The sequence below is a fragment of the Neodiprion pinetum genome, chromosome 2 (assembly GCF_021155775.2).
Source record: "Neodiprion pinetum isolate iyNeoPine1 chromosome 2, iyNeoPine1.2, whole genome shotgun sequence".
NCBI classification, from domain to species: Eukaryota; Metazoa; Arthropoda; class Insecta; order Hymenoptera; family Diprionidae; genus Neodiprion; species Neodiprion pinetum.
Window position 1 is genome coordinate 9,671,808 of NC_060233.1, and position 26,776 is coordinate 9,698,583.

At 36.5% G+C, this 26,776-nt stretch overlaps 1 protein-coding gene across 3 annotated transcripts in view; it reads left to right on the forward strand.

The window, feature by feature from the left end:
• Window positions 1-26,776, forward strand: part of LOC124213455 (UNC93-like protein) — a 60,967-nt gene that overhangs the window by 14,095 nt on the left and 20,096 nt on the right. For 2 of the 3 annotated variants that reach the window (XM_046614840.2, XM_046614841.2), the window contains exons 2-3: window positions 5,622-6,331; window positions 13,687-13,906. In XM_046614840.2, coding sequence (XP_046470796.1) covers window positions 5,638-6,331; window positions 13,687-13,906 — 914 coding nt within the window. In that variant the 5' untranslated portion in view covers window positions 5,622-5,637. The remainder of the gene's footprint in view (window positions 1-5,621; window positions 6,332-13,686; window positions 13,907-26,776) is intronic. The other variant, XM_069133220.1, reaches the window with a different exon arrangement.

Below are 26,776 nucleotides of genomic sequence, written 5' to 3' on the forward strand. Positions count from 1 at the left end.
CGAAGACGATGATAGCAAGAAATGTTTAGCCGTCATTTCATCCGCGGATATGACGATTACAACTCTAAAAATGCGCATTACACAGAAGCCACTGTAGTGGCACCCTTTTTATCTTTCTCTTTTTTGTCATTTCTTTTTATATTCCATGCAAAAACTTGAATTTGGTTCTTTTCCGAAAATTGAATAATTTTTATTTTCATACAAAATATTAAACACCTTGATGCAATATGTATGAGATACAGCACAATGTGTAACCTTCGAAAATGCGTGAAATATCGTAAAAAAATTTCGGATGATTATTATCAAAAGATCAAAAAAGAAAAAAAGAAAAAAACAAGATTACCGATTATTACTGCTGATCAAGCTTCACAAGATTTTTATCATTTTATTCTTCATGGATTTTCGACGATAATTGCCTCCCTGAAAAAATTCTCGGCATCTTCACCGCGGCATTGCAGTTATGTGACTGTACAATCGTGCAAGAGCTAATGAGAAATAAAAGAAAGAAAAATTCCAAGGGCAGACGAAAACGTCATCGATATTTCTGAACCTTGATTTTTCACACTAAATAAAAATTAAACGATTTATCGCACGTACAATCTACGTCATTCCAGCTTGCGATTCACGATCAGTCTCGGACAGAAACGAAGATGAATTATCACCGTAAATATAACTGACCTGGTACAACACATGGCGGCAAGTCTGGGGTCAAGTACGCGAATTGCATGAACGCAAGTCATATATATATATATATAATATATACATATATATAAATAACGCACACGCGAAGGAAGGTATAAATTCGATTTAAATATGTAGAGGAAAAAAAAAAAAAGAAAAGAAAACGAGAGAAAAATCAACGGTGTTTATAAATTCTTTCAATCAGAGCCGCAGAATGAAATTGCACGTTGTAATTGATTGCGGACGCGTTTAGATATACTATATGACCCGAAAACCATTCATCCGTGCTTGGCTCTCTCTCTCTCTCTCTCCAATCTTTTCTCCTATCGAAACCGCAGACCGCAAACCGCAAATCGCAAATCTACTGTTTCTAACACCGCGCGCGATTCACGATCTGAACGTATTTCCAGGCTCACACATTGTGCTCTGCATGGGCTACGCGATGATTACCAATTCTTCTTCTTCTTCTTCGTATTGTTTATTTTTCCCCTTTCTCTTTCAAGCAATGCGGGATGAAATTAGTCCAACCAGTTTGGACCGGACCGCAATTAGTGCTGCACGTGAAGATGCGTGCTGCAGCGTTCAACGTCGAGAGTTGATACATACACAGATCAATTAAAACTGGGATTTCGGTGCAAACCGATTTGAACCGGCTTTTACCGGTTGCTTCAAATGGATTAAATTATTCTATCCACCCAGTTATCGTTTTAGTTATTATTATTATTATTATTATTATTATTATTATTATTATTATTATTATTATTATTATTATTATTATTATTATTATCATCATCATCATCGTCGCTCGAGACTCGAACGACAGGCGATGCGGTATTCGAATTTCAAACACTCGGTGTAACGTCTGTATAAGATAATCGATAATTCCACGCGATAATCAGTTGTTTGGACAATCGGTTGAAAATTTATTCCTAACGATTGTCTGGAGCGTGAAATTTTGAAATCTAGGAATATGATTACGCTTAAATTCAGCTATCGAGTTTTTCACGATTCGATACTGCGGTATATTTCTGCACGCGTTGTATAATCTTTATCGATGTGGAATTTCGCGCCCCGAGACGAATTTCGGACGGGTTAACCTCATGTTTTCGTCGAAATGAACGTAGAAATCGTGAAAGTGAAAATATATACACTGCATCGAACTTGCCCGGGTTGCAGAATCTCCTCAATCGCTTAATTACTCCACCGCGATTACATATTACACGCTTGACTGGGTAGCGATTACCTTAAAAATTTAAATACGCGATCGAGTATAACGAAATCCGAAAATCGTTCCTTTTTCTTCTAACGAACGTTCAGTTTGTTCCTCCGAACAACCTCGAAATAGTCTCTCATCTGTATTCGATATATAACGTAGCAATTTGCGTGCAGATAATATATTCGCACCAACGAATGTAAAATTTATTCGTATATTTTTTTTCTCCTTTATTTTTTCTCTTACCTTGGTTTTATTTATTTACCATCTTTCGTGTCACCGTCGGTAGCTTTAATACTAGCATTCATAGATCTATAGCGAGTGAAATAAAAATCCTTGATCACTGACGTCGTACTCACAAGTTGGTGCGACGTATAGTCTCCAATCGACATATCAAACTTTTGAGCTTTCATTTTAGAGAAAATACTCTTATGCAAGAGTCTGTACACATATAATATATATATATATATATATATATATATATATATATATACTGCAGCGATCATTTCCGTTCCCGGAAATCGATTGACGTTATTCGTCCACCTGTATCCGTGTATATTCTACATACAACCGGATGTTACGGTAGAGATGCGGAGAGAGAAAAGTGGGATAAAAAATCTGAACGTAAATTTCTATAATTGGTGATTATGAATTATTCTTTTTTTTTTCAAATAATTTTGTTTATTCATACCGAAAATTCAGTACAGATACAACTGGATATAAACAATATTTCTGTTATTGACAGTCGAAAGCGAATGGTAGTTAAAAAAAAAATAAAAAAAAAGGAACTTAACACTGTAGGGATGAAATCTGTGATCCTAAATTTGAAGATAGCTGTTCCGATACTATTCAAACCTGCATTTCTTTTGAAAAACATATTTGGTATTACCATCGATTTATCTTAGTTGAAAAAAAAATTAAAAAACACTTTGACGCTGCGTTTACAAAAGTAAGATTACGTCAGCAAAATTTGAACGATATTAGAAATAAATGAAATCAATTTAATCAAACAGTTATCCATCCGTTTGAATAAATTTGCAATGTAATTGAGAGAAATGATAATCCGTAAAGAACAAGGAAAGGAAAAAAAGAAAAAAAAACACATACGTTATCCCGAAGATTATTTAAAGATGAGAATTTACTCATCAAGAAAACCTCGTATTCATTCAGTTTTGAAATTAGAAAATAAGAAAACAAATTTTTCCAATGAGTCGTGTACCAAGAAAAAAATGTCTTGCACGGTGTAGAAAAAAAAAAAAAAAGAAACTTTCCGTTGCTAGAGGGTTGAAAAAATATGAGAATAAATATTTTTCGGGTAAACATTTTACGTTACTGTAAATACGTACATGTAATATGAATACAGGTATAAAACGTATATGTGTACATGTAAACCGACGACATGTACCAACGTACTCCAGTCACTTGTGCCATCCGGTACGATACGAGTTCTCGGAAAGCAAAACTAGTCTTCTCAATGCCCGTTGGCTTTGGCTGTGCCACGGAGGTTCAAGTTCCTGACTGACAGCCTCTTAAACTTTAAAGCAAATCCGCTATTCAACCGAGGTAACGTCGACCAATCGACGAAAGGTTGAACGTTGTGATTATGGACGCGAGAGTTCCGTATGCCTGCGTATTTGTAACCGCGAAGTTGACGGCCAGATATGCTAACTTACAATTTATGTATCTCGCAAGGCGATGTGTGGCGCTGAATTAGCATACGTACCCCAAATCCGTGAAACAGCATCTTTTACTACCTGAAAGACGGCGAGATGTCGCCTAATTGCGATTTTCACGACTCCGCAGCAAAGATTTTAACAGTGGTAACAGCGACGGAAATTTTTTTTTTTTTTTTATATATATTATCCGGCTTTAAGTCACGTATATTACAATTATTTTTTTTCTCATTTCGCGGTATGTTTATATCGAGAGATTATTTTTTGCAACGTCGAAATACCTTCGGTTCTATTTCTATTCTATGCCGTCATCGATTCTTTCAATATCATCTTGAAACGTCCAGGTGGCCAACTTGGATTGAAAATTTGAAATATCCTAAGAGTGAAAATCCCTAATCTCCAAAAAAAAAAATCATTCTCTTTGCGTGTCTTTTTTAATTTCTTTGTTTCAAGCTCGACTTGTAAATTTAAAAAAGAAGAAACGATAAACCGGCTGACGTGCCTGTAGAACGTATTAAACGTTGAAAAAGTTCGAATGTATGTCGTTGCAATCGGTGAAAAAAAATAATAATAATAATAATACATTTATAGGTTATTAGAACTTTATACGATTAAGGCAAAGTGATTCCTTTGTGCGATGTACCTAAAATTATGTTTCTCCGTCACGTGATTTTATGATGGGAACGGCGTACAGTGAAGTTCAACTAAATCGATAACTCGTGACTTGTACCATCTCCGGTTAATTGACTCGCGATCCTGAGGCGATATTTGCGTATTTTACACGGCTGTATGACGCAATCGTTCTACGCCGCGACGGCTTGTACACCTCAACATTTTGCAGGCTTCGAAACGTTCACCACCGTTTTTTAAACTCTAAGAAAGAGTCAAGGTGATTTTTTTCTTCATCCTCCCAAACTCGGTTCGCCTTCCTCAGAGTGCGTATCTATATATTGTACACGCGCGCCCGACGCTTGATCCTCGAATTCCATCCTAGGTGTTCACCCCGGAAGTCGTTAGTGTTCGGAGTAAACTACGCGAGTTCTTTGTTTCTTTTTTTTATATAACCTTTTTTCAATGATTTTTTTCATATTTAGCATTTAACAGAGAGAGAGAGAGAGAGAGAGAGAGAGAGCTTAATTTATTACGTATTTTTAAACCTCATCTCACACTTTGTACGACTTGATATAACGTTGGATTTGCAGAGCTGTCTCGGGCATCGTAGCAGTACAGAAACTCAAACACATATGCGTATACATCGGTTTTATTGCTGATGATGAAAAACGACGTGACAACAATCAATGTTTTCTTATTTATTGCGCGCCTATAAACGACGTCCAATTGCAATACATTTGTGTAAGTTGGGTTGTCCTGAACTGCAGCGTTGAAAGCACCTGCAGCTATTCATACAATTTTTTACAACAATACCAAACACAGTGTGTGTACCAAACACCCGGAGTCGCAAAAGCAGGAGATGAAAAAGAAGCAACATCTTTGTTACCTATCACTTGCTTGCACCTGTCATTAAAAATGACGCTAACAATATCGAAAATCCCTAGCACGCCAATTAATTTGCATTATCTCTCTCACCTTTGAGGTCTCACCTCAAAGATTTCCATTTCCTAGCCTTATAACAGTTTATTCACAAGTTGAAATGATCTTTGTTACTCCGTAGGTATAACTGTAAAAACCCCCGAGTAACAAGCTCAGGCCGGAATCATAGAATTTTTACGACTTTACAACCGCCATATTGGATCCGCCATCTTGAGCTTGAGAGTTATTAAATTCCGACTTTAGATTGTTGATCACCGACCCCAAAAACTCCCTGGTAAAAAAATTCAGGCTAAAATATTGAGTTGAAAAATGTGCGAATGAAAGGGTTAAACTACAATCTTGAGAACCGATCGTTCACCATTTATGCCAGTTGGTATTAATCGGTGTAAAAATCTGACTGTGAGAATACAGGGTCAAGCCTAATAATAATTCGCAACAACATGCGGCGCACTGGTTGAAATCGACGTTGATGTAAAACGATTTTGTTTCTCTCTGTTATTAAGGTAGTGAAAACGGATAATGGTGGCATCGCAGAACGACGGCGGAAGAAGTGGAGGCGGAAATGGGGCCGACGACGACGCGGTTTACACGGTGTCTGTTAGCGGCGGTGGTTACAGAAACGAGGGTTTCAAGGAGGATGGAAGCGACGGAATACCACCTGAACCAACGAAGCCACCGCAAATAGCGCCGCCCGACGACGACACTCAGTCGCGTAAGTTCAAGCTTTCGCGAAGTGAGAAATGGCGGATACTGAAGAACATCGGCGCCGTATCGGTCGCCTTCATGGTCCAGTTCACCGCCTTCCAGGGTACCGCGAATCTCCAATCATCCATAAACGCCAGCGAGGGTCTCGGCACCGTCTCGCTCTCTGCCATCTACGCAGCCCTTGTTCTATCCTGTATATTCGTGCCCACCTTCGTCATAAAGAGGCTCACCGTCAAATGGACCCTCTGCCTGTCCTTGCTGTGCTACGTTCCCTACATCGGTGCCCAGTTCTACCCCAAGTTCTACACCCTCGTGCCCGCCGGAGTGCTTCTTGGTCTCGGTGCAGCGCCCATGTGGGCAGCCAAGGCCACCTACCTCACCCAGGTCGCCGGTGTCTACGCCAAGCTTACCGATCAGCCCGTTGACGCCATCGTCGTACGGTTCTTCGGGTTCTTTTTCCTTGCCTGGCAGACCGCTGAACTCTGGGGAAACCTCATCTCCTCTTTGGGTAAGTTCAGTTTCTACCTTACCTTCAAAGAACGATTTTCCACGTTACCTTCCGAGTACGAGCTTTTGAAATCGGCGTTCGATCGCTTTTTTTTTGCAATTTCAAGGGGATCGGTATTACGGGGGCTCCGATGACATGACTTTCGTTTAGCTTTTAAGAAAATTTCACGAAAATTGGTCCACCAGTTGTTCAGATTATCGATGAGAAATAAACAAACTGTTTCTTCTCTACTTATAATACGAGACTAAAAATGTAGCGAATAGGTTGGCGAATTCTTAATTTTTTTCTTATACAGTCGTGGCTGTGTCGTGTATTTCACGAACCAAACGTGTACTTGATACAATTTTAAATATTTGATACCGAAGACAATCGTTTGAAGGTCGGTTACTTGATACGAGATGTGGAAAAGATCGATTCACACGACATCGGAAATCCATTCGATACGATCGTTCGCGTAGGAAATTTTTTTTTCACCCGAGGCGAGGTAAATTTTCCTGCGAATTTTTAACACTATTCGGTACAAATTTCACACCCAAAACGCGTATGGATTGGAATATTTAAACTCGAGGAAAAAACGCACAGGTATTTTTTTCTCCGATCGTGTGGAATCGTAAGCGAAAATTTTAGAAGCCCATAAACTGTTAACTTCGATAAAATATACGCCGGGCAAAGTCGAAACTCCCATCATAGAAACGAGTCACGGGTATACAATATGTAATTACATATAGCGAGTTGGTAAAAAATGACCACAACTCCTCATGGAAAATTTGGTATGCGAATTGTGTGTGGAACGTTGTGGGTATACGACTTTAAAAGTCACCGCACAATTTTGTTGGATATCTTGGTTGCGTAACAAAACCGTGACAAAGTTATAGACGCGATTTATACTCAATCGATTTGACGAATATCTACATGTATGTATATATTTTTATTGCATCAATGTGATTAGTTATTTATAAAACTATCGGCAATTAATATTACATCTTTGCATACAATCAGTCATTATCGCAGAGGGCTGAGCGTGAATTATACGTTGAATGTCAAAAGCGTTATACTGTAAAAGCAATGGTCGATGCAATCTGGAGAATAAAAATATATGACCGATAATTTTCGATCGTCGAAAGTTGACACATCTTTTATCCACTGCCACATTGCGCAACTTATATAAAACGTGCGGTGTCTGCAGCTCGATTGAGAAAGTGAACTGAGGAATAAAGTAACCTGCGTGTAGTTTATACCGACGACGCGTAGCTCAGCATAAATTTAATTTTGTTTGCTTCGTATTGTGTAGGCGATTTCGCAAGGTACGATTTTTTATTCAGAGGATTCGATGAAAATATAAGATTAATCGAAACGCAACCTCACGCATATCAGAAACATATCATCATTTATGTTAAAAATAACTTTTGAGCTAATTGTTTTTTCTCAAGATGCAACGATGTTCGAACTACAACATCGATAACTTTTTATCACAAATTGAAATGTGACATGGAGGCAATATATGATCGAGAATTTTCTGTACGATGGATCAATTTTTGATGAAAAGAAAAAAGGGGAATTAAATTCCAGAAAACTTCCAGAAATAGGTGTCATTCGATTCGAAACTGCAAAATTTACTCAGATTGTCGTGTCAAATGATTATCGATTTTTAATTTGAATTTCGCAGAGAATTGACACGGCTAGATATTTGTCAGAAATTTGCAAATTAGGAAAACTTATCGTGAAGAAATTATCTGATTGTTGACCCGCTAACTCGTTCGATAAACGCGATGATTAATAATATTTTTTGTATCACCCATGCTTATTTCTTGTATACTGTCAGTTTTTATCCACGCACTCTTTTGCGTTCAACGCAATTTATTTAATGGGTGAATATCACGAGATATGTATTTTTGCATTTATCATTGGTTCCATGTACCAATTAGGCGCCTTTGCCGCGGTTTTCGATCGTTTCGAATAACAAGCTCCTCCATGATTAGCGAAATAACGAATCTTAATCGCACCTTCGCGTTTCCTGACCGCTCGTTATTTCTGCCACCAATATCGTTACCTCGAAAATAAATATTTTCGCTAGCCAACGATTAGCCGTCGAAACGATTTCGTTATTTCATATTTTTATGCCCTGGTCTCACCTGTTTTTCTCACGCTAAGATTCCCCCTAATTATCCCAACGTATCGCATATATCACACATTATGTCGTACACTAACTGGTAATATTATGCAAAATTTAATTGCCTAGTAACCTTTACCGCAATAGTCGATTTGTCGTAAGCAGGAAGCAATGTTACGGAGAAGACATATCTTCATTTCGCAAAAGTGGACCACATTTTGGTCAAAAGTTTGTGTAGTACCAGTAGCGTTTATTCGCAGCGCTGCTATCGTTTGTTGTTTGGCATCGCTAAAAAAACGTGAAACTTCTGCGCGCGCATAATTCCCTATCTAACTAACGAACCCAGCGCCACGAGTGGCGTTATCGGTACTACGAACCTTGCACACGAATCTGTCCTACTTTTGCCATCTTACATAGTAGGAAGATACGTCTTCTCCCTAATATTAAATCCCGATAATGATAGATTAGATCGATGTGGAAGTTGGACGGTTTTGTCTTTCACATCAAATGTTTATGACATCGGGTATCAATTTTTACTTTATTACACGAAGCTAGTGAATCGAGATTTTTGTGAAAAAAAAATCGAACGGGCATGATAATGAAATTCAAGTGTAAGAAGGAGGACATTGTCGTAATAAAAATGGCACGTGGCTCGATCACGAGTATCGATCGTCGCGTGTCTGATCGCATTCAAGGCCCTATCCCTGCTGCAGTAGAGAGTTCAATGCATGGTCGGACGCTCGACTGACGTTTCAGTCAGGCTTACGTCACGTCGGTGTTCTTTACATTGGTTATTATACCTATTATTTGTTAGAGATTGAATAACGTTGTTTTTTCTTATCTTTTTTTTTTTATTTTTTTATTTACGTTAAAAAAAAAATCAATCATCGGAATATACGCTCGTGATCTGTGTGAAGTGAGGCGGAGATTCTTTTTTCATCTATTTGTAGATATTAATGCATCGCGTAAAATGGAGCTGAAAAAACCAATGTTGAAAACGGGATTCTGATAATTATCGAGTCATAAATTTGACATTTTTTGTATACGAAACAAGTTTATTTTGCATGATACGTACATTGTATATTATTAATGTATATTGAAAGAGATATAATGTGATAAAATAACTGACATTATTTTGATTCTGCCAGAATTGTGAAAGTTTATGTAAAACTATGCAATAATGTATTACCTGAAAAATAATTTACTACGCTAAAAAAATAAGCATGTATATGTTAAAAGAAATATTTTAGAGCGAAGTGAGGATTACTAAATAGGTTATACGTTTAAATGAAAAATTGATGAAAATTATTTTACCTTCACCTTGATTGTAAAATTTTGTGTATTTTGTGGAAAGATTAACGCGTTTAAATTATACGGGATGAGGAAATCGGCAAGATTATATTATGTATATAAAATGCAGCTTGTCGAACTGCGAAGCGAAGAATTTTTGACAATGAAACGGAGGAGAATTCGTTATAAAATCAGCGGGAAGAATTCGATCTCGAAATCCTATTTCCAAGCAGGAAAATAAGGATTATACATACTTTCTAAGATTGTTCTATCAAACTTCGTCGAGGGGAATGACGATGTAATTGAAAAAGGAAGAGAAATCTGACGACGAGTTCGATAAACCGACGTCAGAGTATTTTTCATCGTATCTAGATCCGTGTCTGCCACTTATATATATATATAATATATATGTAAAACCGTATGTGCGCATATACATATAAATATATACCTATTTAAAATATGCGCGCTGTACGTACCTAATTGTTTGAGAGGAATCAACAACATCGTTATGATAATCCTAATGCTCGATAATCTCAAAACTAACTGTATGAATCTATATAGTCGACAAATAACAATAATACAAATTATCAGACACGTGTTGGCAGTATACAATTATGATTTTTAGCCTGACGTTATTACATTACAACATGAGATTTGGGTTTCACAATCATTTTTTCAGTTGAAATAATTTAAATTAATTCATGTAATTCAGCTTAATTTTTTTTTTTTAATTTTGATTTAATTTTTCCAATTTAGATATATTTCTTTAGATCAACTCAATACATTTCAATTTATGAATTTCAATGTTTTTCTCGATGGTTCTCGATAATTCATTCCAATTCAAGCGAGGTTCGTAAAGTTTCAATTCAATCTTTCAACCAAGTTTCAATTTAATTTTTGCTCTTCCGTAAACAGACAATCCTCGCACGAATACAAACTAAGTCAAATTGACTTGACTTAATCTTCCATAATTCAGTTATTCCTTAGTTTATTCTCATGAATTCAGGTGTATTATAATTAATTCAAAAATCTCTTAACACATTCACCGACATATTTCCCCCTCAGGCCTCGAAGCTGTTAAAAATTTTGGGTACAGGTATTGGTCCAAAACGAAAAATTCACTCATCCCTGTACAATTTTCACCAAGCCGTGTAAAGTTTCTCGTAACTTTTATAACGCCTCGGAGTAAAATCTGTGTAAACTTTTTTCACATGGGTACAATTCACACGAGCTTAGTCGAAATTTCAAACTACACGAAATCTACAGATTTTTTTTTTTTTCTCCAAAAAATCCGATATAATCTCATAACTGGGCTTGAATGATTATTTTGATAACCATAAAATTGAAAAAAATATTTTGATATCTTAAAGAAATATTCCACGTTTGGATAATTTTTTTAAAAATTTTTTCTCCGATTATACGACCTCTTTTCCATACAAACCTATCGTATATGTTACGTCAATTTACAATCTGTGTGTCTACGTTTTAGAATCGTAAAAGAAATCGGCTCTTCGGTGACATTTCACGATGGCACGCGATCATGTCTGTATGTGTAACATTATATATATATATATATATATATATATACACATATACGTTCATACATACATATATATACATATATATATACACATATGCGTACATACATACATATATGTATATATATAACCTCATGCAGATACATTGGTATGTATATGTATATATTTGTACGTTGAACCGTTAGCAAAAACGGTTGTTCGATAAAGTTAATACCTTGTATAACGCGGTATTAGCACGGAACGTCGAAAACGGGTGAAAGTAGTTTGCGAGAAATTATGTGGTATACATATGCGGTATACCTGTATATATCTATAAAACCTACGTATCGCGTCTCAACGAAACGATTCAAGAATGCAAAATGTTCAATAACAATTCCGCGTAAAATCGTTTGGCTTTGAATAACGCCTCGGGCCGATTCTTACCTAAAATTTTAATGATCTTTACGTGTACATATATATATATATATATATATATATATGCAAAGAATATGTATCCATAGCCATGTATACGAGTAAATACATATACACAAGTTGTTTGCGCAAACTTTTATATGCACAAGTGTAGTTGATTGTATTATTTTGCCGATCTAGACGTTTATAATTCGCGTAAGTTTTTTGGAAGTTCTTTCTTTCTTTTTTTTTGTTTCTTTTTTTCTTTCTCTACTTACGTTCTTACGATTTGTATCTTTTATAATTATATGAGCATCGTTTCCTCGATGAAGGATAGATGTGTGAACAGGGTCGAATAAACAATCCGACACAGTTGCTACTCACGGCTGAGATGACGGTGATGATTATAACAACGATAATAATTATAATAACAATTCGATAACTTCCCAGAAATGATTTCTCTACATCGGTTTCCAATATATATATATCGGCAAATTTATTCAATACATGTTTGCCATAAATTTTTACGCAGTTAATTATAAACAGTGTTCAATAATAACAATGGTAATGATAGTAGAAATAATAACAACAGTCATAGTTTTATTCAAACTTATATGCCATTCATTGATAAGGTGTACAATTTATGACCGAAGATTAAGCGTGCCTAATACATGATAACTACCAATTACATATGCCTAAAATAATATACAAAGTCACTGAGGCCGTATTTGTGGAATGAAAAAAAAAAAAAGAAAAGTCACATTGCATAATTGAAAGTTCCTGTGAAAACAGAATTATTGTACGTAGGTGGAAAAAAAAACTTTTACAACCTACTTAAAGATAAATCATTATAATTGTAATCAATGCGAATAGTGAGAAAAAAACCATCGCAAATCTATTATTTAGAGCGACGTGTATTTTTTTTTTTTTTTTCTGATTAAGAGGTATATAAGTAGATAAATATACTTTTCGTGTTATTTGCGTAAGAAAAAAACGTAACTAGACCGCGTACCATTGATGAAGGAAAATATTTCTCAGATACTTCCCATTCGAAATGTTGAAACGCGCGTTCCGTGTGGAGAAGAAGAGAATAAACAGCGACGTCGAGTTCCGAGGAAGGAAAAGTAAGGCAATAAGAATAAAAAGGAGAAAAAAAAACAGAGAGAGAGAGAGAGAGAGAGAACCATCAGCCCTGGTTCAGCGGGCGTGTCGCCAACGTGACGTCCTTGGACGTCCTTGGACGTCGATGGACGCTTCGCGATATTTTCATCTCTATCCTGCAACTCAGAGTACTCGGAGGCACGGAAATTACGCGTCTTAAGCAGCAACGTGCATTTTGCAACTGCCATATTGCGTCGTCTTACTCTCTTTAGCGATGTCTATTTTGCGAAATACAATTTAAGCAGGAACCAACCGAAGCGATTAGGCTTAAATCACCGATCGCTAATCATTTCTATACAACTGCGTCATTCGAATACTCATAATTTTTGTAAAATAATCGAAAAACTGCTTATTCCATTTTTTTTTTTTTTTTTTTTGTTTTTGTTTTTATGGCACTCCAATATGTACAGAATTAGTTTGAATGAGCGATTTGCAAAACGAGCGATCACGATTCCTCGAAATTCTTACTAATTGAAATTATTGTTTCAGTTTTTTTCAGTATTATTAATTCAACTTGTAATTTGTCACAGTCAATTGGTTCTCAATTTTTCTTCAACCGTACGACAATCTGCGTTTAGAAAATTTATATTCATATCTTCATCGTAATCTCGTAGAGTAATTTAAGTAGACAATCATAAACCGCTATGAGTGACATTTTTTTTTCCAAAAGTAAAAGTCATTTCTTTATAAAATATCGGTCAAGGCACACATTCAATAGATCCGAAAGAAAAATTGTGTTTCAAAAAAAAAAAAAAAAAAAAAAACAAACAACACCAACAGGTTTTTCTTTAAATTCTCCCCTTTAGCGATCATCGATTGCTTTTTAAAAATTTCAACTCCAACCCCTGTCGTTATTCTGCTTCCAGTATTGAGCAACGGAGAGTTCGGCAGCGGTGATGGAAATCATACCGTTAACGAGGACAAGATCCGGCTTTGCGGTGCTAATTTCTGCGTCGTCGGTGCCGGAGCAAACGAAGTAGTCGAGAGGCCTCCAGACTCGGAAATCTACGAGATATCGTCAATTTATCTAGCTTGCGTTGTGCTCGCGGTGATAATAGTTGCTCTATTCGTCGACCCGCTTTCGAGGTGAGTTTATCACAGATCGTTAAAATTTTTTAAAAGACTTCGAAGGAGTTTTATTTACAAAATTTTAATACACTTTGCTTTTTTAAAAATAGTTTACTCAATTTCACACGATCGTACAGTTGCGAAGTAATGACTTTACGGACTTCACTTTATCTGCTTTGTTTCGGGATGGTGGAAAATTTCCGCGTCCATATATATTCCATAAAACCCGGCATATTCGCGCTGATCATTCTTTGAATTACACATAACGACCTCGGATTATTTTTCTCCGTATGGGTGCAGCCTTCGCGTTTAAACACTATTTGGTAATGTCAGTTTGGCTAATCTTTTATGCATAAGACACAGATTAGTCCTTGCTTCATAATAATAATAAAGCGACGCGATTTATACTCCGAAAAAACGAAAAGAAGGAAAGAATGAGAAAAAAAAACGATGTTGTGCGGAATTCGCTTTTCAGAATTGTCTGTATTAAGTCGTGAATTATAACAAATCGCGGCTGCACGCTTTGTATATACAACAATTAAACAGCCCGAATGATTGACGCATAGAAAACCGAGATAATTGTAATAATAACAATAAGACCTGTTTTTTTTTTTTTTCTTATTTCGCGCATATTACCCGCGCTATTCATACGAAACAAATGTCCGTTCGTGTTTCGACAAACGGGCGATGACGAGACGAACGTTTTTTTAATCCGGTATCGTGAGTACAAGATTTAAAAAACAAAAAACGGACGGAAAAAAGCAAAGAAGGAGAATCAAGTCAACAACTATTGATCCTTTTTTACCTATCATTTATAATTACACAATACATGGATGTGTTTTTTTTTTTTCAATCGTCTTTTATCGTGCACCCCTTTTTTTTCTTAACCATCGACCTATAAATGCTTCGAAAATTGCACACTCGCGTATCACTGACACAAATTTATTTTCGCGCGAACAAATGGGTGTAACAATTTACGCGTCCTTGCGAGTGCCGCACATATTTTCAAAGAAAATTATTCAGAATTACTCCGCGTCCAGCCTTGAACTGCTCTCTATATCGTGTATTATACGTACATTTCACGGTCACTTGCTCGAACGAGATGTCGAATTGATCGTTGCCTTGAATTAACGATATCGAAACCCCGTGTGTGCAAATATGTACTCTTTATACGTTTTCAACGAGGCAGTAGATGAAGAAACAGAGTCAATTTTCGTCACTTATTTACACGAATACAACGCGCAGCATACGTATAATAATATATACACACATGCTGCAGTATTATATGCTAGGTCATTCTCAGATACGGACGCGGTTTTATCTCAATTTTTACAAAACACATTGAACGTCGTTTGACGCGGTTGAGAAAGTTTGTTGCCCAATGATCGATACTTTTTACGTATTCTAGTAAGAGATAGTCGAAGATTCAATATTCATGAAACTATTATACTCACAAGCTACGAAGATCTTTTTAAAAATAAAAAAATCAAGAAAATAGAAAATACTGGTTTATAAAGTAATGGTCAGTCATTGATGTTCCGTTTCAAATCACTTCAAAATTATCAAATATCTGATAGATTCGTTCGATTTCACGTTGAAACGCAGGCTCATTTAATTCTTCAGATTATTTTCTCCAAATTCACTGAAACAGGGTCTTTTTTTTTGCAGTCGTCAATTAAAGATCATCATTTTTCGATCACGATAAATATTGGTACCTACAACGTTGTAGGATTGAATATTTGACAATACCAAAGTAATGAGAATGAAGTGTTTTGGATGAATTTGTACGGATATTGGAAAATATAGTTTTCTGAGTAAAATTAAGCTAGTTCGATGAATTCAGTATTTTCTATTCTTGTATTCCTAAATAATGTAAATAAATGAATACACAAATAATAAATCATTGGATAAATACTGAATATACACGACTATGGCGTGATAAGGTCAAACAAAGGGTCTCGGTAGGTTATGTAGTACTCCTACCCTTACCGACCGAGCAAACTCACAGTTTTTCTTACTTTTTCACGAAGTTCACTAATAATCAAAGTTTTTTTTTTTTTTTTTTTACGTTTTTTTTTCTTACGTTTGCTTTCTTTAGTCAATTAAATACATTTCGTCAGATTTCGTTTCGAAACACCTGTTGAGGTTAAAATCTGTTCTCTTCGCTCGTTGCATCGATGAACTTCTTAAATCATCCGATACACGAAACAGTTTCCTTGCTTGCGTCAATTATGTAACACGTACGTTGCAAGCGTATTACAATGTGTATTTATATTCTGCAATTAGCCTGTAATTAAAATTTGGTCATGTAAACGTCTGTCGTCTAATAGCATTAAAGACAAAACACGAGATTTAAACGTAATTTTTTATTTTTTTTTTCCCTTGTTATTCAAGACTGCACGAGCAGACTGCAAATATGTACAATATATTACACTACACGTGCGTACATGCGGCATATTTACGCTTTTTATGCATCGCGGAAACGGTATCCCCGGGTTGAGTAACACATTCGTAAACTTTATTACGCATGTGCAACATGCGTGAATATGGAAATAAATTTATGTTATATAATATGATGTACATATGCATATGTATGGTTTTGTTTGTCAGCAAATACGTTAAGAAAAATTTTACACGCATCCGATATTGTTTCACGAAAACGCTGCACTGCATTATTTAATATACGGAGTGAATTGCTAACGACTGCATGGTCCGTCGTATGCTGAAAAGTCGAGAGCAGTTGTATCTCAGGGTGACCAACCGTCGTGAACGTAACCTCAAAAACTTTGACATTTGTCGCTGGCAGTTGTACTCGAAGCCTATAGTTGTAAAAAAGTTTTACAGTTGGCCACCCTGGGAAACAACCGCTTTTAGATTTTTAGCAGACGACAGACGCACGCGCAGACGTCACTAATTCACTCTGAATATATGCGTGTATAAAAGACGAGTTGATGGCGATTTTAATTTTTTCTGCATACATTTTTTCGCACTGGTTTATTATGCGATATTTACAATTCATCATCTCGGAGTATAATACGTTACGATAATAACAAGAATTTTCGTTAACATAACCTAGACGTACAATTTAACCGTTGAATTCACCCCGGCTCTTTTCCATTATATCTGTCATACAGGAAGCATTGAATCCAAATTTGAACTAAGTTTGTTCTGATTTGAAATTCCCCAATGATTCATTGTTATCCAATACTGCGAAAAATGTCGTATATGCCCATATACTACACCTGCAAACAAAACGCCGCAGGTTTGATCTCGGATTGCCTAGAAATATTACGTGTGTGTGTGTGTGTGTGTCGTTCATTAAGCAAAACCTAGAGAACCTCCCTCATTATCATATGAGATATGTGATTACAAAATGGCGGACATCCGATGGGCAACGCATGAACGCGCTCAGTTGTTATTTCGTCTGCACATGGTTTCGCTGCAGATAGTAATATTCACGAACAACGTATGCGTTTATATAACTGCAGTGGTTGGTATTCGTCGAAAAGTTTTTTTTTTTTTTCTACTATTTTCGTGTATTATCTGTGTCTGTAGTTAATTATTAAAATTATTTTTCTCTCTTTCGCGAGTTCATCGCGATTACGTGAGCGAAACTCCAGTTGAGATAATTTGTTTTTCGATTATCGCGGTACTCAATCTGTTACGTACCCATACTTACATCCAATTACTCGTAACAGATTCTCTATTTTACACGTACAACGAGGCATGTATCGCATGTGTACCATATATGCTCGTGTAAGCACAATGAAGAAAACGAGGCGAAGAGAACAACCTTCGTTCGCTTTGTTATCGGGAGGGACGTGATTGTATGCGAAAGCAGTGGCAACACCGCATATGCACCCATTATATCTATCAGTGCCAATAGGTATGTGACTCGGGAGTCGCAATGTTAACCTGTGAGCTTTGCACATCCTCTAAAAATAAGTAGATTTAGAAAATCGAACCTCCTTGTTTTCTTCTTTTAAATGTCTAAAAAACGAAAAAAAAATTCACTTCCTTTTCATTCATCGATAATTGAGAAAGCCAACAGTTTTAAAATTTATGTATACCCGCGATGAGACGATTCGAACGCGTCGGCATCGCATGCATGATTCACGTAATGCATGGCAAGTCCGAAATTGGTGAGCACACTGCCGTGTTCCGTGACGTATACCGCTGTTGCTAACAAGTCTAGATGCTTACTACAATGGCCGTGGACGTACGCTTCCAGTTGTTTGCATCGCGTAGCTGATCGCTGCTGACGCTAATAATTAGCTTGCCTCAGAAACTCTGGTTATACTTATATTAACCGTTGTCATTGATTGCGAGCTGAATGTAATTTTTTTTTATTTATTTTTTATTTTTAATTTTTTTGTTTTTCTTTTTTTTCCCACTTAATTTTTTCATATTCATTATCATTGTCAGATATATATTAGTATTTATGACCAAGGAACGCTTGAGGGATATTTTTTTTATATATATATATTTGTGCATAATATTGGGGTAATTCTAGACAAAGGACGATCAGATACGAAGAATCCGCGCGAAATCTTAGTATTTGTCTGTAGTTTTGCGAGGAAAAAAAAAAAAAAAAAAAAATTTCACTTCCAACGTCGCCGTGCGTATGATATCGAAAACAACGCACCGCGGAAACGAAACAAGGAAATAATAACAATCTCGTTTGGCGTTTAAAAATTAGTCGCTTTACAAACTTATGGAGTAAATAATATATAAATATATGTTAACACAGTCTCCGTTTGGCGTTATCTTTGTTTTCATGGTTTAAAGTTCGCGCCAATGTAACGTGCTTCCTGTAAACCGTACGGCAAATGTTAATTTCCCTGCAGCCCAGTTGTTGCCTTGCATGGTTTTTCTCTCACTGTTTGCTCTTTCATTTGCCGCTGACCCAGTATGGATTGTTTTGACTAATCTCGAATTATGTACACCTCTAACAGCTTGTTCGTTTCAATTGTTTATTTAGAATAAGGGATGGCAATTATCAATCCGATTCAATTCTTTCTATCCGAATTTAATTCTTTTCAAAGAATACGAAACATCCGTTTGGATAAAGAAATCTGAATAGATCGTATTGAAATTCTCAATCCGTTTCTATTCTTTTCCGATTGTTGGGGAGCAGCTGTATTGAAATTTAGGTTAGTCATTCCAGTAGCGCTCCGTGATTCTTTTCTTCGTCCCTGCCTTAGTTTTGTGTCTCTCGTTGATAAAAAAAAAAAAATGGGGGGGGGGGAGTTTTTCACTTTTGTGTGAAATTTTCAAAATCCCCTCGAGAAATAAACTAATCGCTTGCACAATTTGATGGCACATCACATTCGAGCTGCCGAAAACTTTTCCTCCTATTAACAATGCGATGAGTACAACAGGCGTCAAATGCAGCCGAATCACCTTTCAAAATCTCACTAGACTAAAAAGTGTGGGTTGATGAACCTGCGTTATTACGCAATATAATATATTACGAGGCGGGCGATCCGATTGTAACAGTCAAATCGTAAAGCTGGCCGCATTCTTCCACGAATAAGTTGACAACAAACCGCAAAGTATCTTCCGCATATCATTGACATGTATAACGTATACAGTATCGGTGTGTGTATATATATATATATATATATATGTATATATGTATATGCATACCTCGATATAGGTATAATACACAGGTAGTGAATGAGCTGAATGAGTTAACGGCAAGATATAAGAACAAGGACGGATAGACTTACTTAGTAGGTGTATACATGCGTCTACAATTACATATATGTATATGTGTATGTATATAATATATATATATATATACATATCGTACACACCTGTCGCACGAAATGCTACACGTGACAAGTTGAAACCTGACTCACTGAATTTATCCACGTACGAATGTAAATATAATCTCTCTCGCCTACTCACAAGAGTTTAAAATACATCTCTCAGCTGCGATATATATATATATATATATATATTATATATTATATATATATATATATATATATATATATATATATATATATATAAACACACACATGATATACCTATAATGCAGTTGAAGCTGTTTATTAACGCGTCAACATTTTCGCTATAGTTCATTAGACGAAGATGAATCCTTTCACGTTTATTACGAAATTTTATCGTGCAAAAAGCCGACTAAATAGGAAGGTTTTAGTTTTGTAGGTCAGTTTTTTTTTTTTTTTTTTTTTTCGCTGCATACTTATAAAAATGTTCACAGAAAGTGAAAGATTTGAGAAAGAAATTTATCTCACGATCGACAAGATTTTTCGATTATAAATTTAAGAACGCGTTGAAAAATTCTGAGAACAATCTGGTTTACGGTTTGAACTCCGGTATTGCAACATCCAAAATTAAACGTACACCGAGTGATAATATACACTCGTACTTAACGTTCTCTTCGTATTCTCAAACACAGATAACATTTCAACATTGTTACCTGTTATCATCATCTCTGAATGAAAAAAGACAAAATTCTATGCAACTGAATTACATTTTCTGAGGACTATGAGAACAACCGGCACTATACTCGATTCTACATAACAAGAGAAGTAAAAAAAAAAAAAAAAAAAAAAAAAAAAAAAAAAAAAAAAAAAAAAAAAAGGAAAGAAAGATAAAGATAAAATGGTATCAGAATGACTAGCGGGTTTCGAATTTTTCATTCCTCTCGTAAGATTTTCCAGGCGTCCTTCTCCGGTTGTACCATAGTAAGTCAGAGATATAGGTATATTTTTACGCATTGATATGTATACCTATACATATGTATCATTGCCGAGTGATCTCGTAACTCGATTTCTCGGCATACCTGCCATTGTTCACCGAGTATACGAACGATCCGACTAACGCCATTACGCTATTACCAGTGTGCAAAGTCTGTTCAAACTACTCGGCACGTTTTTAGCGACAAGAGAGCAGACCGACACTTCTTTAGCAGTGAAGCAGTTACGTACGGCAAATCGTTGGCGATCGGTACACGATGTCGATACAAGCGACCTTCGATGGGAATAGACACTCGTGTATATCCCATACCAACGTGTACGAACCACCACCCACTTTGCCACACGATTATGAAGAATCTCGAGCATTTATCCTAGCTCTGTTTGATAATTAATAAACTTTTATGATTTTCCGCAACGATCGACGTTCATTTCCGCCTCGCCAGACGGCGTGCAAAAGCTCATTTGGTTTACAACACCTCGGTTCCACCAAAGAAAAGGGTAAAAAAGATAAAGTAAAAATAATGAAATAAAGAAAATCGGCTCAAAATGGCCGAGTCGTCGGTGTCTTCTGAATAAATTTAACAACCGCTGCTGCTGCTGCTGCTGCAGGGGGCCAAGGATGTATTAAACACACGCTACTTGTGCGTCTCGAGGCTGGCACAGGATGGCACCAAACTGTTTATTACTGATAGTTTGTGCGAAGTTGTATACACATATGCATGTTACACACACATGTATAAACGGCCCGGTGCGATTGCTGGAATATAAATTAAAAACGAGTAATAGCGAGAGATGGAGAAAATTGACAATTCTTTTTGCGATCCACGCTTGGTCGCGTCGATACGTACCAGGTGTACGTAAATCTTCTGTGCTTGTGGAATATCATCGACATCCTGTGCGTGGACAGGAAATATTATTTTGCTTAAACGTGAGAGAGGAAGAGAGGAGAAGAAGAAATGGAATTGATATAAAAATAAATAGATGAAAAATTACATCCTCGCGTGCGGGATCGCGGTAAATGGACGATTTCAGCACGGGTGTAAAACACGTCAGACACGTGAGAAAAATACGGGGAATTTTTTATTCAGATTGTACGGAAATCTCGATGGAAATTGAAATCTCACACTTCGAGTTGTTCGTGGGTCCAGAGATTCGTGGTAAGCCATGAGGTGTTGCGAGTAAGTTTATGTACAGTGTGAGCGAAAGAGAGAAAAAATGGAAAAATAAGGAAAATGATTATTCATTCTCTAAAACTGAAACCTGCAGCAACCCAAACGTTTTTGTCAATTGAAAAAAGAATAACGATACTTTTGAAGATGGTTAAAATACTGCGGCAATAATTCACAATGAAGATAAAATAGAAATTATTATACTCATATACGTAAAAACGGATCGTTATTGCAAGTACGTACTAACGACTTGGCCAATTTATTTCACCTTATAAACCATCCGCCGTTTCAGCAAGACTGTTTATTACCCTTACTGCAGACTTGTTTTTCCGTTTTAAGTGCTGAAAAGTACGGCTTTGTGAAATCCACACACTGCAAGTAGACACTTTACGATTCAGTAAGGAATACAAAGAACAGAATTATTAAACATATACCGGGGCAATCTCTTGAAACTTGAAAATCAACCGCGCATGCGCGAGTTTTATCGGCTGTTCGTGCAGGCTGGCCATCCCAAGTTTTCAGCTGTCAAACTGTTGAAACTGTTTCCGATGGCGATGTAATTGATGCGAATTTTCGAGGTTAGATTCTCAAATAATTGAGATAGCGACTCGGAAAGGTTTGGGAAGCATTTGTTATTGGGTCGGAAAGTTGATTCTTCAATGAACGGTCGGAATTTAATGCTTATGCTCTTTGAAAATTCAAACGTTCAAATCTTGCGTACGTTGGCAGGCCTGCATCGCAGAAAAAAATATCGCTGCGGGAAGATTTCGCCGACCAATGAGATTTAATTATTTATCTCATGCGCGGTTGATTTTCAACTTTCAAGAGATTGTCCCGGTATAATAATCGTGACGTGATTTTCGTCCTAAATTATAACTCATTACTGTAATTAATGCAGCGAGATGATGCGTTATATTCCACCGCAGTTGTCGGTTACAGGTAGAAGTATGAAAACAAAAAAAAAAAAACAAAAAACACATTCAAAACCGTGAAGATCAAAGAAAGAAAGAAACTGTATTTCTTTTCTCAATGAAAGTAGGTTGAAGAAAACATTTCTTGCATCGGATTATCTGTCATCTCTAAACTTGTAACGTCGCATGTATACGCGTACGAGTTTATAATTTCACAGATGATATTATTGCAATATTATTGCGATGCGTTTTACGCTTACGGAAAGTGAGACAAATAAAAGCTGTAAAAATGAAACTGCAACGGACACGAATGTGTATGTGCGTATATATTTGTTATACTTGTAACAACGTATTAGATACATGTTTAATATTGACGACGTGAACGCGCCGACACTAGAAAAAAAACTGCTGTACAGATATATAGATGCATGAAACACACGTTTTTCCACGCGTGCATTGGCGCGGGTATATTTATACAGTATTTCAATGACATGTACCGTTACGGTGCAAATAACTAACATATTATATCGGAGAAAGGGGCATCCGGGAATTGCGACTGTGCCGCAGCAAGCGAGCGTTTAATCCACGTATCTTATTCCTCCTCCTTTGTCGACGGCCCGTAATAAAATTCACTCAACTTTACAGAGGCTGATTTTAAAAGTCCCCAACTTTGGCGTGACGATTATAATCGCCGTAACTCTACGGACCCCGATGATGGTAAAACAATTATCTTCCATGCTAACTGTTTTATCATCGGGGTTCGATTTTCAGGAGTTTTTGTTTTCACAGAAAATGAAAATACTTGATGCACTTTGAATTTGAGAGCTTTATTATTTGTAGTTTCGAGAAGATTTTAGAATTCTTTCGTTGATATTAATAACAAAATGGCGGCGTGGCGCGTATAAGTAGCGAATGACTCCAAACTCGGCAGCTTTTACGATGGCTCATCTCCTGACATCACTGTCCAGCTTGTAACAGATAAGAAACAATTTTTTGGTTGAAAACGCCTTTTCGGGTTTAACCTCGTAGCCCAAATATTGCAAAAAAATTTTGGGACCGAAATTCCAAAGTCTAGCCACGATCTCGAATCGATAAGCAAGTTTTAACAATTACGTCAAAATTTCAAGTCGATCGGATGAAAATTGAAATAAAACCAATCGCTAGAAGGTTAGACACTATGAATTTATTTTTTGCTAATTTTAGAACTGAGGATCAAACAGATACAACCAAAATAGGTCAATAATTGGGACACGCACCTTACTTGAATATTAAACATCACGCCAGTTAGATTTTCCATAATCAGCCTCTCCAAAGTTAAGTGAATTTTATTAGATGCCATCGATGTATCCAATCTTATCCGATCCAATCCAATCCTATTCTTTTCTGTCTGCTCCTCCAGCACGCTCGAAGCGATCGTGCACCTTGCAGACTGCAAGCATTTCAGGTTCTCCATTTCTCTACGACCTTGGCATGCATGCTGCATCGTGTCATAGGTACAGCACTTCGCTTTTAGTACCGCTGATGCAGCGATCTAGCAACTTTGATCGATCGTTGGATGCCGGCTTTATAGGCGATCGAAAGCTCTATAAAACAAGGAATTCTCATTCAGGAGAAAAGTTGTGTGTACAGAGAAAAAGGGAAAATCGTAATTTCGATTTACAAACTTTCTGGTCGTCTTATACAGATCAGTTTGTACAGTTTTTTTTTTTTTTTTGAGAATCGGATTTGTAGCTCTGAAAAACAATTCTCGTAATTTGATAACTTGCGATATCGACATCGCGAAAAAAGCTTCGTAATTTTAAGCATATTTTAAAATAAAAGTCGAACAAGTTTTTTATAAATTGAGCGCGATTGCAATTTTGACTTATACGTATAAATTTTTACGGCTTTGGTACGATTGATGTTCGACAAATTTTTTTACTGTTGTGAAATGTTTATGCTATCAACAACGGTTTCGACTTTCAAGCTATTCGAAAATCAATTCACTTCTGACTGACAATCATAATAATTTAAATTTATTTCAATCACATAAATCGATACTGTATCGCGTCGTTCATGAATCGATGATACTCGATTAATCTGGAATAAAATAATCGATTGTTTTTTGTCATTCTCATGGCATATAATAAGAATATCGTTCCCTTAATTGTTCCGCATTCACTGATCGATTCGAAGCCTGAAATGAATCTTGACAAAAACGATTGTTTTTCAGCCAAGAGCATGACGCGCTTATACAACCGCTTTCGAATTCTCGTTTTATATCACAGTATTTAACCTATACAAGCTGCACTATGAAGAAAAAAAGTTCCTCTCACACTGAGAGAAATTTTTAGTTCCTGTTACCGCTCAGTCCTTAACTATTTTTCATTTTTTACCACAATCGAAAAATATAGTTCTACGTAGAAAATGAAAATTAGTTTTCTAGCCGTTACCGGAAATTCTAGTATCCGTTACTATTCTTTCTCATTACGATCACTGTTGCTATATTTTCTTGCAACTGTTGTGAAAATTTAATGCTCGTGCAACAATAAATAGACGTTAAGGCCTTATTCAACTAAAAAAGTAGAGTAAACCTCGCAAACTGATTTCGCGTTGCAATTGCCAAAAAAGGATCGACAATAGCGCAAAATGGTTAGGCGTGCCTCGTTTCTCGTAATTCGAACAATATTTAAACGTTTTTCTTTAACGATACCTGTTTTACTTAATTTTTCTAGTTACTGTGTAACAAGCGAAATTTTTCTCAGTGCACACCTCGACGGACAAGACCATGAGTCGACGGCTAATACATCGAGGTTTACTTGTTGCACAGAGATATTATACGTGCAATATATATATATATATTTATATGTATAGGTATGCCGAGGCATAAACCCGCGTGGTGGAGGTCCAGGTTCGACTCCAGAAACTGAAACGTGTTTTCTGGAATGTTGTCCGGTCTCTTGTCCGCAGCGTCGATCCGATCCGCCTGAACGATCCTTATACCCTGCCTTGTACCAGGGAACCCTCCTCGCCCCCCGTAACTCAAGATTCGCGTTTCGCCGATTTACTTGTTCCTTTTTGGGCTAATTTCGGACCTACACCTTGCCGCCCTGCTCGTAGCTGTCAAGACCCTTAAGCGAGATCGGGCCCGGTTCTTATACCGTTTCTATATTTAGCTCAACCCGTTTCCAGGGATCTTCGACCGAGATGCGATCTGCACGTGAGGTTCTTAGAAGGTGTCTGCCAAATATTTCCCACCCTATCGCTAGGCGTCGTTTTTCTGTTGATGTTCCAAATTCAGTTTCGTTTGTAAGGTGAACTTTTTGATTGAACGTTACGTTCTTCTTTTTTTTTTTTTTTTCTTGAGAGGGCGGGGATGAATTGGCACGTTTATATAGTATTCACCTCTCTCGTTACATAACATTGAATTTTTTAGGCAACTGAAACTACCTGTCACAACGGTTACAGTGCTTATAGTCAAGGACTAGAAACTAAATATGCCGTTACTTTATAATTTGATACTCAAAAGTGAATTTTACCACTCCTGCAGCTAGTTAAATTTACAAACTATCGGAAGTAGTATTCCGCTGGTATACAATATCTTGTCATTAGTTTATTCGGAAAAGTTTCGCCCATGGACAAGACTTACCGTGACGGATAAAGTAGAAAGTACTGTTTGAGAGAATTTGGTACTATTAAAGTAATTCGCATTGGAACCTATTTATTTATTTATTTATTCAAATTATTGGTCCTTATTTTCTATGCGTTTAATCTAGAGATAGTGAATTTTATTTGGAAACTTTTATAAAATAAAATAATTACAAATTTTTTACCTCTCGGTGTTTCAATGGAACAGTTCAAAATTTTCACCTCAGACAAAAGAGTGATTGTTAATAAAAACTTTGAACATGCAGTGGATTATTATTAAAGTAATTTTTGTTTCTCACAACGCAACGAAAGCGAGTTCTCTATGATAGATCTATTGCACGCCGAATCGACATCGAACGGATCTGAGTGTCTAAATATAGTTGAACGGATAAAAAAAAAAGAATAAATCTTCGATTCTTTTGAGAGATCGTGTGCGTACGATAGTCTTTATGT